Below are 13925 nucleotides of genomic sequence, written 5' to 3' on the forward strand. Positions count from 1 at the left end.
CGCTGTTCATGTATGTTTATATGGCCTTTTGGAATACACAAAACGTAGATTAATACCTGCAACGCCATTTGGCGCCAAAATTTCCAAGTTTCTCTCACGCAAAAGTTCCATGAATTACTGAAACCACAAGTCATTTTTCACTACAGTAACAGTAATTCAGCTTCAGATGTAGCATGCAGGGTACAGGGTTAGTCCATTTAAAAACAAAAATAGAAAAAAATAGCCCAAGGTTTAATTTTGTCCATTCAGTGCTGCAATATCACAATGATTCTTTGGACTCATCATAGAAAGCATGGAAATTTGTTTTCCAGAAATAAGCCATTAGTCTCTTCAAGCATGACAGTCACAGTGAGCAAGATGTCACAGTATACTAGCAGAAGGACAGAAGACAACCCACCAATCTTCAAAACATCTAACTTCTCAATTAAGTAAATGCTTAAGTACTTAAATAATACAAAACACACACACACACACACACACACACACATTTTCAGAACCAAAACATTAAAACTTAAAATAATGTTCAGGCACTAACAGCAACAAAAATGTGCAGTGGCAGGCAGCGGAATGTGTCACGTTTACGCTGTACGGAAATGGAAAGGTGAATGGAGACAGATGCGCCCTGAAGGCACTGCTCACTCATCTGGCAGAGACATGAGATCAGACCCGAACAAAGACACATCGATGGTACAATGTATTTTCTTTCTGGTCACTGATGGGATTAGAAACCTTACCAAGGTAACGGTTGGGTTATGAAAAGTATAGCTTCATCAATTATCTGTCTCGGGGCAGACAAGACCTCCAGACACGTTTTTTTCTCTCCCGGAATATTCCTTCGCATCCTCGCAACATTCAGTACATGTCATCGACCACCTTGCAACAAATAATTACATTTATTTAGCCGACACCTTCGTCCATGGCCATGTGCACTTAGGTTTGCACCTTAAGCTACTTTCCATTATTTAATCAGGCTCATTGTTTCAAATAAAAGTAGTGGTACGTACCATGAAGGGAGCAACAGCAGAAGTGGGATTTAAACCCAGGACCTTCCCCCTGTAAAGTGATAGCTTTTACCAAAACCAACAGATGTTCCTTGACTTGCAATTTTTTGTTTTTACGATTGTGAGCTGGCAATGGATATTCAGTGGAAACCGTACTTCAGATCTTGAATTTTGATTTTTTTTTTTTTCCCGGGCAAGCGATATGCGGTGTGACACTCTCTCACGATGCTGGGCAGGGGCAGCAATCCGCATCTCACAGTCTGTCACGCGGTCGCTATACAGATACCCCCCTGTATCTACGCTGTGTTTTGTGCATCCATAATGTCACAAAAACACCCATCTGTGTCTCCAGCTACTGGTGGGAAGAAGAAGCGGAGGGCAATTACTCGAGGGGAAACAAGATAATTGCTCAGCATGAGGGTAACAAGCCTGTAATGGCCATCGCAGGTATGCTAGGCTATGATGTTCGATAGGTTAGATGCAGTGAATGCATTTTCGACTTATGACTTACAATGGGTTTTGCAGAACGTAACTATCCAAGTTGGGGACCACCTGCGTTCAGAAATGTGCAATTTTGTTGGAGTGCACTGAGCCCCTGCGAAATTTAAGGGCACTACCAGGTATTACCAACATGACCATGAAAATCGAAAGTATGCAAGATACACACAATGGACTCATACACAGACTCGTGTACAAGTTAGTGTTTTGCAAGGTCAGTTCAAGAGTGTTCGAGAGGCATCTTCCACTTGTGATTCCTGAAAGCTTGCTGGTTCCACAGATGTGGTTACATTCACAAATGTGATTTTCCCAGTCCCACTACATGAGTCAGCCATTGTGGGCCTTCTCAGTCTTCTCATTACCGCTGACTAATACTGCTTTGACGTCACACACGCAGCCCTTTGGCTGCCAACGATCTCTTAATAGGAAAAGCGGGGGGCAGAGCGTTGTTTGACTCTTTAGATACTTTGCAAGAAGCTGTGAACGTGCAACATAAACATCCCTATCAACACGCCACGCAGACGTACGGACTCCGTTGGGTCCCTTGCTTGGCCCTGTGACAACGTCCTTGGAAGCCCGGGACACCCCTCATACAGATGGGGGAGCTGATCCCACGCTCCCTCAGTTGGAACTGTTACATAACCATACTGATGATGCCTAGTGTCCCTGTATGACCCTCGCATCTCCTGTACCGTTCCAGTTTGGCAAAGGGATGACAAGTGGTTAGTGGCAGTGAGTCTGTGTAACTTAAATGACAGGCTGCTGACCCCACTGTGGGGAACGAAGACTGGCCTTGTGTCTGTGGCAAGGAGATCTTGGATTTAAAAATAATAAAAGTAAAATAATCAGAAGAGCAAGTTCTCAGATTAAACGTGTGAGTTGATGACTGGAGTTACTCTCAAGCTGCACCTCCTAAGCAGGAGGAACAGGAAATAAATATGCCTGTGACATACACAAACCATAACTAAGTTGTTCTGGACAAACTCATTGCTTGCGAGAAAAAAAAAACCAAAGTGCAAAAACCTCTCGAAAACAAGGGAAGGAGATGCTGCTCGAAGTGCAAGTTTCAACTGATTTGCATTATACAGACGGTGTAAGAATGTACGATTATACATCTGGAAGTAAAGTTAAAGATGTAAAGATATCTTAAGATATGAAATTTATTCATTTAGCAGACGCTTTTTCCCCCAAAGCAACAAATGATGACTAAGTATTTCCCAGAAGCTTTAACAGACAACATAAAAGTACTACTAAAGGTACAAAATGAAAAATAGTCACTGGTGATGACTTATGCACAATCATTTTTTTAATGGAAATACATTCTTTATAAGCTCTATATTTTTTGGTTGAGTATCTGGTTATGTATCCATTCACACAAGCTAAAGGCAAAATTAAATACTAATTCTGATGTCTTTTGGGAAAAAACAGCATACAGTTGGCATACTTGGCCTAGAGTCCTTTATTATTTTTATATTGCACATCATTAAAACAGTAAGCTTTTTAAAACTTAAAACAAAGGAATTTGGACCTGAACTTGTTATTGCTATGGGAAGCCTTCAGAGTACCTTTCTCGTGCAAAATAACCAGTCATAAGAGATGATGGCGTTTCAGCAGTCTACTTATATCTGCCCCTTTTAAATGTCATTTTTGAGGGTTTTAACTACAGCAGTACTTCCCCAGTGCAGACAGGAAGAGGGTGCTGGAGATATCCAAATTGGTCCGATCCAAGGAAAGGCATGGGCTCAAAGTGTTGAAAAACAGGAATGCCGTGGATAAGAGGCAACTGGCAAGGGGCCTACCAGGAGCTAGCCAGAAACCTGCCTGGAAATGGCCCTAATCCTCAAAGAGCTGCCAATATGCGCCTATGCACACACATGCATGCTGTCTGGGCTGTGGGATATATTTTTCACAAGAAAAAGGTATGACATTAATTCAATCAAGTCATGCTTCAGGTATATTTAAGGTAAGTTTCAGCTAGAACCTACAGCAACAAAATACCAAAAGAAGCCATGGGGTTCAGCTAGAATACATCTAATTAATAATTCTAAAATTTGAATGAATCCATTCTACGAGTCATAAAAAACCTGAACGATTGAGATTATTCTGCCCTCCAAGCATGCATTTTTAAGAACACTGATTTTACAGAAGAAAAATTAACTGTGACTACATTTTTTAAGAAGTACCAAATACTGATATAATGACTAATACTTCCAAAGATTAATTAAAAAGTAAGATAACCAAATGACCTCCTGGACATGCAATGAAAGCATAAAATATGCAAAAGCTGCCGCAGCCGTTGACTAAAGATTTACGAGACACTTTACTTATTTATGCTGATTCTATAATATGCTAGCAGTATTACTGAAGTGAACACCGGAAACTCTTGCAGTAGTAAAATATATGTATATAGATGCTATTCATTCATGTCATCACATCATAACACAAAGTATCATTGTGTTAAACAGATTGTATCACAGCTGCTTAAGTAAGAACACTGACAGAGGTAGTGGGGAAGGCTGGAAATCCTTGGTTTAAAAAAAAAAAAAAAAAAGGTCGTAAGTGGCCTTTGAAAATTAGTTATAATTGAGGAGTGCTCAATTATTATTGACGATGCTTATCCCGCAGCCCTGAACAGAATTCCTGCAATAGATAGGATGAGGGGCTGGGTTGCATGGCAAAGCACTCCAACTGTCAGGTCTAAGCCTTGGATACTGAGGAGGACTGGCGTCTCGCAGCCGAACACTAACCTTCACATCTCCATCCACCCATCTGTTTCAGGACTGATAATGGCCTTCACGCCCTCCTGGCTACTCAGCTGCCCATTCAGACTGCATTAGGAGTGACCAATCCATTAGGAATGCCTTCGAAAAGAATCTCTTGCCGGTTGCACCAATGTGCGTAGCGGCACTGTGGTTGCCATTCATCAATATGTAAAACACGTTAAGAGAAATTTTGGCAAACATCAAAGCAAAACCTTTGTGTGCATTCTACTTCTCGTAGACTGGGAAACCAGCTTTTTTTGGGGTGTCCAGAAAAACAACAGATGACGAGCAGAGAAGGTTAAAAAAAAGGCAACAACTGATTGGCAAGTGTTTAACGTCTTTAAACGCAGAACATATTAGTACAGTGTTAAAAACTGTAAAATCTAAACAGAAAATAAGTGAACTGAAGTAGACTGCACTGTGAACACTTAATGTGTTTTTGACATAAATAGTATTGAAAAGGATGTGCTACTCTGGGATTACAATGGACACCAAGCTGCAGAAAAGACAACAGGAAATACTCTTAGGAATGTTACATTATTATGATTATTACTGATATGGAGAAGATCAGTCTAGGCTACAAAGTACAGTCTGTAGCCTTAACTAATCTACAAACAAGGACTAAGACAGAATTCTTAATCTGTATATTCCTTGCAGTTTAGTGGAATAACTACTTCTTGCCTCTTACCACCTAAATCCATAGGCATAAAATATTAAATCAATATTCTGATGTGTTAGAATAATAAAACCAGATGCAAGCACTAATATGGATTTTAATGTAGATCAGTTCTGCTAAATTAGCTCTTTGAATGCTCATTGCCTTCTGGGTAAATGGCAGGGTGCAAAATGATAAGCAGCGAAACTGATGTTTTAGAGAACAGAAATGTACAAACCATAAGAAGGGTGAAGAAAAGGCCAAACTGATAAAAACACTGACACCAGATACATTCGGTGCTGCTTCAAAGTATGTGACACATTAGAAAAATATAATATAAACTCAAGAAATCAATCTTGTACTTATGATTTACACACCTAAGTCTACTTACTTGGTTTAACCAAAGCAACCTGAGGTTCCCTTTTTGCACCTGCACTACTTCCCTTTTTCTACCACATGCATGATTTCCTCTAAAGCGACACACGGAATTGGTCATTACACACCTATTAAGTTACGATAAACACTGCATCTCATTTTGTGATCAAGCTGAAGGAGAGAAAGGGTTCACGAACTTAAGCAGCACTGTACGTTTGAGTCGTCGATAGTAATACGCCTTCTCGTCTTCTAACGACTTCTTGATTTCTGTGGCGTAACGCTCTCCTCGATAAACCACGTGTTTCCAGAATACCAGCCTTCTTCTCCGACAAATGTCACCTTCTGCATTATTAAAACCACGGACTAAGTTTTCAAAGACAACAACATCTTTCAGAACCGCAAAGAAAACTGTACTAATACATGTTGCATGCAATATTTTAACGATTATGTCCTGCTAATCTTTCACACATTATTCCAGAGGTGTTCCGCCCTCTGCAACTGACATTTCACATTATTCTGAAGACAATTTCTACCTCTGGTTCTGTGTTTGACTCTTGGCACATCAAAAATTGATATATTCGATAATTCATTCTTCAATGTTACTGGCAGCTTCTTCATTTTCAGATTCAGCCAATTCAGTTCTAAAGAACAAAGGTGAAATGTACGTGGGGGGACCTAATACTTCTCCACTGAGAACATGTGCTTCCTGATTAACTTAACAAATGTGCTTAACTAGACAGAAAGAGAACCACTTCTGATAGACATTCGAGGTAAAAATGAACCAAAATACCAAATTAAGAGGAGAAGTGACACACAGCCATTGCTTTAATGCACTTAATTATAAAATCAAGAAATTCAATGGCTTCAAATTAACATTAAATGCATGTAGAAATATTTACAGTATGCTGACGTGTAACTACCACAATTCTATGGTGAATTTCCCAGATTTGACAGAGAAAACGGTGGCCTCTGGGGGGGGGGGAGTAAACTTCTGGGACATGTTGGCAGTAAACAACACTTATTTGAATAATCACTTCTAAGACAAAACGTACAAGTACAATGGTATATTTGCACGGTTTTGTTGATCCAGCACAATGGGATCATTTCCTAGCAAACCATTCATTTAGTATATTTGCACCAATTTCCTGCACTTCACAAAGGTCTCGTTCTAATTTGTTAAAAAGCAGAATGTGAGAATTTGAATAAAACAGTCACGGGTGAGAAATTTGGCGTAAGCCTCGGACAATGAGAGCTGGAAAAGCGTGAAGGCTTACCACACTGGAGACAATGGCAATGCTCTTCGACTCATGTCACCAGTAATTACTTGCAATTTATTAGCAAGTGTATTACATTAATTTATGGAAGAGAAAAAGAAAATATAAAGAACAAGACTGACTTTGGCACTGGGAGCACGGTCTCGGCTGCAGAAGCACAGTACGATGACAGACAGCAGCATTTACTGATGACTTACAAGAGGAAATGACATGACTGAACTCTTACAGGTCTGAAAAACAGAAAAAAAACAGCTGTTTATAAAATTCCAGCTGTTTAGCAATGCACACTTAACTGGTGTTTAAGTGATGCCTTTTAATCCAACATAACTTGCAGTCCTAGATGTACTGTATTACACTGCCTATGGGACAGCAGGTAGCGCAGTGGTTAGAGCTACTGCCTTTGGTGCCAAAGGTTGCAGGTTCGAATCTTACCTCCGGCTATAGAATCCTTGAGCAAGGTACTTACCCTAAAATTGCTCCAGGAAAAATCTGCCATCTGTACAAATGGGTAAATAACTGTAGGTAGATTAACATTCTAGTAATAATGATGATGAAATTAATCCAGCTGTACACCAGAGCACAGTAACACACACATTTTCTACAGGCAATTTAGTGTTACCACTTCACGTAAAATGCATCTTTGGACTGTAGGAGCAAATCCCCTTGAATGTGAGGAGGACATGCAAACACCACACAGACCAAGCAGGACTTAAATCCACATCCAGGAGCTAAAGCAAAATATTATTAAATTTTATATTTTTATTCTAACATGCAACATTTTAATACATTGAGACTTCAATGTGACTTTTTGGTACCAATTAAGTTTAACTTCAGTCATAATGTTGCTGTCAGACATGGCCTTACAACCTGTAATGCATCACCCTATAATCTTTTCATTCGGTGCTGAACAGGGGCCTCGCAACTGACAGGTATTATGAATTAGCCTGTGTGAATTACTCCATCTTCAGATTGGTATTGATTCTTAGCAAATTAATCACAGCTGCAACCCTGGCGTGCACTTCCACCCTTCTTGCCCTCAAGTCTTCTAAATCCATTCAAAATAATAGTAAAACCAGACATTTTTAATATCCTTTCACACCTGGAGCTCAGCGAGCAGAAGAACGACAAAAACGAGAGGGTGGAAAAAGTAGCCAGAGCTATTATATTAACTGGTGTGGAGACATTTCATATGTCTTGCTTATAGTAAAAATACTGATATGTGATCTTAGTGTCAAACATTTGATGGCATCCAAGTGATATTTTTATCATTTATTCAGCATTTACCAACAAAACAAGTTACAATGTGAGGGTTGTAAAGTAAGCACTTCCAATGAATCACCCATCTTTACAGCAGGGTAAGCGTAAGGGTAACCTTGCTGAAGCATAGTACAATAGAAGCAGGAATTCAAACCTTGGTTATTCGAGAGCAAGTTACTAGCTCTGACCATCATGCCACCAGCTGCTTGCTGTCAAACACTGATAGTGTTACCTAGAGAAATACATTCACATGGACCTTTGCAAGACATCTTAAACACCAATCCATTTAACACAAAGGAAATATAGAGATCACTATAAATTCTACCTGGAAAAAAAACTAAGTTTACATATGAAAATATGACCAAAAAAAAGGCTTAAGCCCACAACTTCACTCTTAACATAATACAGCGCAAAAGACTAGCGAAAGGACTGACTTTGCAACACGTGTTCAGGAAAACGGTCTAGGCCAAAAAAAGGCAGAGGTGGAACGTTCCATTTTTACAACGGAAAGTCGTTTTATTGAGCCTCCGTCTCGATTTAGCTTACACTCAGCAAAAAGAATAGGCTTTCTGTGGTGAGACAACATACTGGCCACAGCATCTTGGCAGAGCGGCTGCGAGCGCTCAGCCAAGCTGTTCAGAATTCAGGACGAGGAGGCTGGGATCCCCGCAGGTCCCCCTCCCCCAGGAGCTGGAGGTGCGAGGACAGGCTAAAGCTAACATAGTTTCCTGAGACTCGGCGCTTGTGTGCAATTTGTCACAGCTTTCTGCCACGGGTGCTGTCCCCTTTGGAAGTCCAGAAAGGGTCACGGACCACTGCGACAGAAGACAAACGCGAAAAGCTAGAAAAATTCCTAAAGATTTTGGATTTACCACCATGTTAATGTAATAAACTCCATGGACAATGCACAAAGGGATCTCAAATTTCCATACATCCCTACTGAACATTTCATACCGAGCTTTCTCTAGACACTCAACGCTGTGTTTTGTGGTACGTCCTTAAAGAAACTGATTATATAAGAGGGTCTCGTTGTGCCCCATTGGGCCAAGTAGGAATGTTACACCCCAAGGCCAACATGAAATGTCCCTTTTACTTTCGTCACCATTAAAAACAAATGAACAGGTCCGAAGAATTCAAAACTGAGGTCAGATTGTTGGATCATCAGCAACTATTATCTCATTCAAAAACTTTGCTGTTTAGTGGCCAAAAAAAAAAAAAAAAAAAAAAAAAGAAAAATCGAGCAACCGTGAGGCCTACTACTGTCTTGAGCAAATCTGTGTAGGTTATGATGAAATAGTGAGAAAATTGGACCTTTTAAAATTTCATATTTTACTGAAAGAAAATTAGTTTCTCATTTATACGAATGGCCTATGTAAACACTGACCTTATCAGTCAAACTATTAGCTCTATTTTCTTAGCACACACACACTTATCTAGCATGGCAGATAAAGCAAGATGTTTATGCAAACAAAAGATTAGGCGATATGTATCAAGTCTACAAGCTGAACAGACAACACAGTATTCTGGAGTACTTTTCATAGCAAGAGAGCTATGAATCCAGAAAAAAAAAATCCAGACATTCAACAAGCTAACAACATGCAAAATAGATTAAAAATGTGGACAGGATCAGGAAGTTCAAGTGCTCAGTCAAAGAAACTGTCACCTTATCTCTATGAGCCAATGGACCATAGTATACATAGTTTCAACAAGGCTAAAACAAGGTAGAAAACTTGTATCTTATTTTGGAATAATGAAGAGCCTGGATGGGGTCTCTCCCCAACTAGGTACGTCTGCCGAGACTAGTCGTGTTAAATGGATGCTGCCGAGTTAGGAGGTCTAGGTACGAGCGTAAAGGATTGGTTTATATATCTGACAGACATGACGTGAGGGAGTCATCGGTTTTGAATAAAGCGGGGAGGATTCCCACTATGGGGAAAAGGAAGAGGGGGGCAGCTGAACAATGGATGACAAGGTCAACGATAGACAGGAGTGTTTAATTACGAGCCATAAGCCCTGCAAGGTCTATGGCTGTTTCTTTTGTGCCAAAGTATTCAACTCATTATTATTGGGATTTTTTCCTAAAAAATTAACATTCAGCTCAAAATGAATCCATCACTTACTGGAAATTGGCCCCATCAGCAAAGCTACTTGTCCACAAAAGCCCCCCCCAAAACACACAACCCAACAGATGACTCACAGATTACTCAATATACTTACGATATGACTTGATTTTCAAACTTTGTTTTGTAATCTGTCTACGTTTCACGTAAGCAAATAGTCTAGCTAGCATGGAGTCTTAAGAATCCCGAGTCCTCATGCAACACCTGCATGAGGACTGGGGATGCAACCGGTTTACTGCATGCATTACCATTTCAAAGCGGAAGACTTGCTCTCCACCATTCACACATCTGTGGTGCTAAAATCTCCGGCGTTTAGAGCGGGAAATCTGGCATCCCGCGGCTCTGCTCATCAGCGATTAAGCAGCCTGGGATGAAACTGCCATTCTGTCAGTCCAGGGCTGTCAGATGGAGTGTTACTTGGGACCTGTGTTGCCAAGCTTACGGATTTCATGCCAAATGCGATGCTTTAAGAAAAATAAAAAATGGGAAATGCCACAGTGTTTGGCTATGAAAGGAAGCAAGCTGCACATTCTGTGCAATTACAAACAATTAAAAATCTCTTTTCAGAACAACATCAGTCAATGGTCTGTGGTTTTGTGACAATGTGTAGGAATTTTTGGCACTGAAATACCTGGCACAGTCCCATTCCAGCCCGCTCATTTGTAAAAACTGGGTTTAGCTTCATCCACGGAAACAATCGATTACCCTGAGATTAAATTAAATGTTTAAATGCATGAAGCAATCAACTCGAAAACAGGAAAAAAGTGAGACATTAAGCAAATTTTCTGACTTCCAGGGCACTGGACATTATCAAACCCACTTATTAAGAATACTTTAAATTCTGCTGGTTTGCACAAACCATGACCAGGGAGTACTGTAAGATGATAAAAGCAAAGACATAAGGGAAGGTCTGACAAGTATGAAACTGCTTTACTGTATGATTACACTGAAATGTAACCAAGCAGAACATGTCAATGTCTTCAAATGCAAAGAACAAATTCTGAAATGCTTGGTCTGGTGTGAGGATTAGCGTTGTAATTTTTTTTTTGCATTGCATGCATGTCTTTTGGCAACAGGAACTTGAAAATCACGCAAAATCAAAAACAGTAAAGTGTCAACAGAGGCAGCACATCCGATAACCAAAAAGTTAATGCCTTTAATAGCAACACAGGACAATGTTATGCGAATTCAAGTCAAACGTCACCTATTCTGTGACACCTTTACCAAAGTGTCAAAAGAGAATGGAGCTTTAAGTTTTCACCTGGCAATTGATGTGACGATGTACCTAGAGCCCTTTGTGACCACAGACACTTGTCCTCCTGGAGCCTGGCTTGGAACACAATGTGAAAGCTGTACAAGCATAAAGCAGCATGCCACCAATCTGAACTTCGTGGTGATGTATATACTATTGCTGGACGGATACTTGGAAATTAAGCATTAAATCACATGCAGTTAACAGATCTGCACCAACAGGGCAGCATGGTGACTCAAGGGTCTTCAGGGTCAAGCATACAATAAATACAAAGAACTAAACATATACGTAAACTTGTTTTTACTCATTTAAAATCAACACCTTGGGCAGTATAAACTGCAAGCACTGGGAAGTACTTTTACAAAGTTTCTACAGCACGAATCACAAGTAGCAGGTACCGTAGCGCTTAGAGCTGTCATGTCGAAATATTCAGTCTCCAGGTCGAACCCCGTTCCCGCTGAAGTACCTTTGTTCAAAGTACTTACTGAACTAATACAGTAACATTCCTTGTATAAATGGACGAATCGCTGTAAATTTGATCATCTAAGAATGTAAGTGACGAAGGTGTTTGCAGAATACAACTTAATACTCAGTTTAAGAAACTAAAAAAAAAACTGATATCACATGATTCTCAAGTAAAATAGTCTCCTGACAAGCACACCTTGTCTAAATACACACACACACACACACACACACAGCCTGAAATCGCTTGTCCCGAGCGGGGTCGCAGCGAGCCGGAGCCAAACCCGGCAACACAGGGCGCCTTGTCTAAATACGCATTTGTTCAAATGCGTTTGTTCATGTGTAAATAAGCGTTTGTATCGTCAATGTCAATCTGAGCCTCGTCACAAGCATTTTCATGCTCAGCGTACCCAGTGTTTCATTTCATTTATTCACTTAGACGCTTTTCTCCAAAGCGACTTACAATGGATACTATGTAGTGTTACTATGTAACTGTGGAAATAAACTGACTCCAAATGACCAAATTCTATTCCAGCAATTTCATTAGAGTTTAGACCTCCTGAGAAGTTATTGTATTCATGAATCTCTGAATCTGTTTTCTTGTGGAATCATATTAAACAAGTCTAGGCAGCCTTTACTGAATAAAAGGGAAGAAAAACCAGGGTATGTTGAAGAAAAAAAATATATGAAAATTATTCCATACTTAGAGGAAGTGCTGAAGCAGCCTCTAGAAGACTTGTTGGAGGGTATGAGATGTTCCTTCTACACACTGTCTGTGCTGAGCAGAGGAGGCCTACTGTTCTCTTTCTGTCAAGTCTGGCTGCACAGCAACCGGTGCATGACCGTGAGAAAGAGGCCATTGATTGTCCCGATTCTGAAAGTGACTCCAGTCTCAATTTGCTCTCACGGAACAGAAACCCTTGACACTTTTCAGAAAAGAAAAGAAAAGAAAAGGAAAAAAAGACAAAAGCAAACCCAGGGCAGAAGGGTGCAGTTGAGCACGCCGGGAAAAACCTGGCCGGCGGTGCTTTCGCAGCGGACCGAAGACGGAGCCTTGCGGCACACCAGCGCTCCACAGCGCAGGGCAACGGGTTTGAACCTATCTCGGCCGCTAACCTCCAGGTCCAGGTACCTCAGCCACACATCCGGGCAGGCTCAACGTGGATGTGGTGGTAACCCACCCGACGGCAAGGAGGACCACACACACACGCCACGGGAAAGTCACCCCCGGCTGGACTGCCGAAATCTGCCGCGAGGGCCCTGTGTGTGTGGACGGGGCCGGGACTCACCAAAACCACACTTACTTAGCAAGCTTGCTTGCGTGGGCTTTTTTCTGCTGCATACGACGAGGCCGTCCGTAAACACGAGAGCCCTCACTAAATATAATATATGGGGTCGTGGATCTGCATCTGGCTGTAAATCGCGCGGTGACACTGTGCTCCCTGTGCAACCGGTGAACACCCACCCCTCCTCCTCCTCCTCCTCCTCCTCTGCCGCGCCACTGCTGCACGCGCATCGCCGCGCGGCTCACCTTGGCTTTCTCCAGGGCGCCGAGGCGCAGCTCGTGCACGAACGGGTTCTTGAACGGGGGAGCGCGCGGCCGGCGCTCCACCACGCGGCCGCGTGCGTCCGCTCCTTGGCACCGCGTGCTCCCGCGCAGCCTCATTGCAGAGCGACGTAATCCGAAGAGTGAAACGATGAAATCAAAGAAATAAAAGGAGCTACTGCTGTAAAATTCCCCAAGTAACGGTGCCACGCAGTTGGTCCGGTTTTGGGTTTTTTTTCTTCTTCTTTCTCGTTCGGGGCGGAGACGGACGGAGGGATTAGCCGAGGATCATGTGCTCGGAGGCCTCCCAGTGCTTTTCTTGTAGTCGGGGTTGCAGTCCGGCTGAAGATGAATCTCTCCAGCGCACCGGAGACAAACAGAATCCCTCCAAACACCCCTTCTCCCTCCCCCACCCCAGCCTAGCTTAGTGTAAGCGCAATGCGCATGCGCGACGTGCCGTGCGAGATGACGTTTCCGTGACATCACGAACTAGGCGACGGTGTCACTTTGTAGTTCATTTACAGGCGTCTCTTTTTCTTCGCATCATCGCATCAGCTATCTTTCCTTAAATAAAGTTTTACCGAAACCTAACATTTAATTTAACCGAAATAAAGACAATTCAACAATAATTTGTACTTTATTGTTGGTCTCATCTACTTTGCGTAATTTTTTTAATGATGTGTTTCTTTCCGTATTTCAAAGTATCAGTCTACAGATCAGTTA

The 13925-nt window shown here is 41.6% G+C and overlaps 1 protein-coding gene across 1 annotated transcript in view; it reads right to left on the reverse strand.

Annotated features, from left to right (window-relative positions):
- LOC108940486 (lysophosphatidylcholine acyltransferase 1) overlaps positions 1-13663 on the reverse strand; it is a 30696-nt gene extending 17033 nt beyond the window's left edge. The window contains exon 1 of the mRNA XM_018762711.2: positions 13188-13663. Coding sequence (XP_018618227.1) covers positions 13188-13322 — 135 coding nt within the window. The 5' untranslated portion in view covers positions 13323-13663. The remainder of the gene's footprint in view (positions 1-13187) is intronic.
- Between the last annotated feature and the right edge of the window lie 262 nt (positions 13664-13925).

Source organism: Scleropages formosus, chromosome 18 (assembly GCF_900964775.1).
Source record: "Scleropages formosus chromosome 18, fSclFor1.1, whole genome shotgun sequence".
Lineage (NCBI taxonomy): Eukaryota > Metazoa > Chordata > Actinopteri > Osteoglossiformes > Osteoglossidae > Scleropages > Scleropages formosus.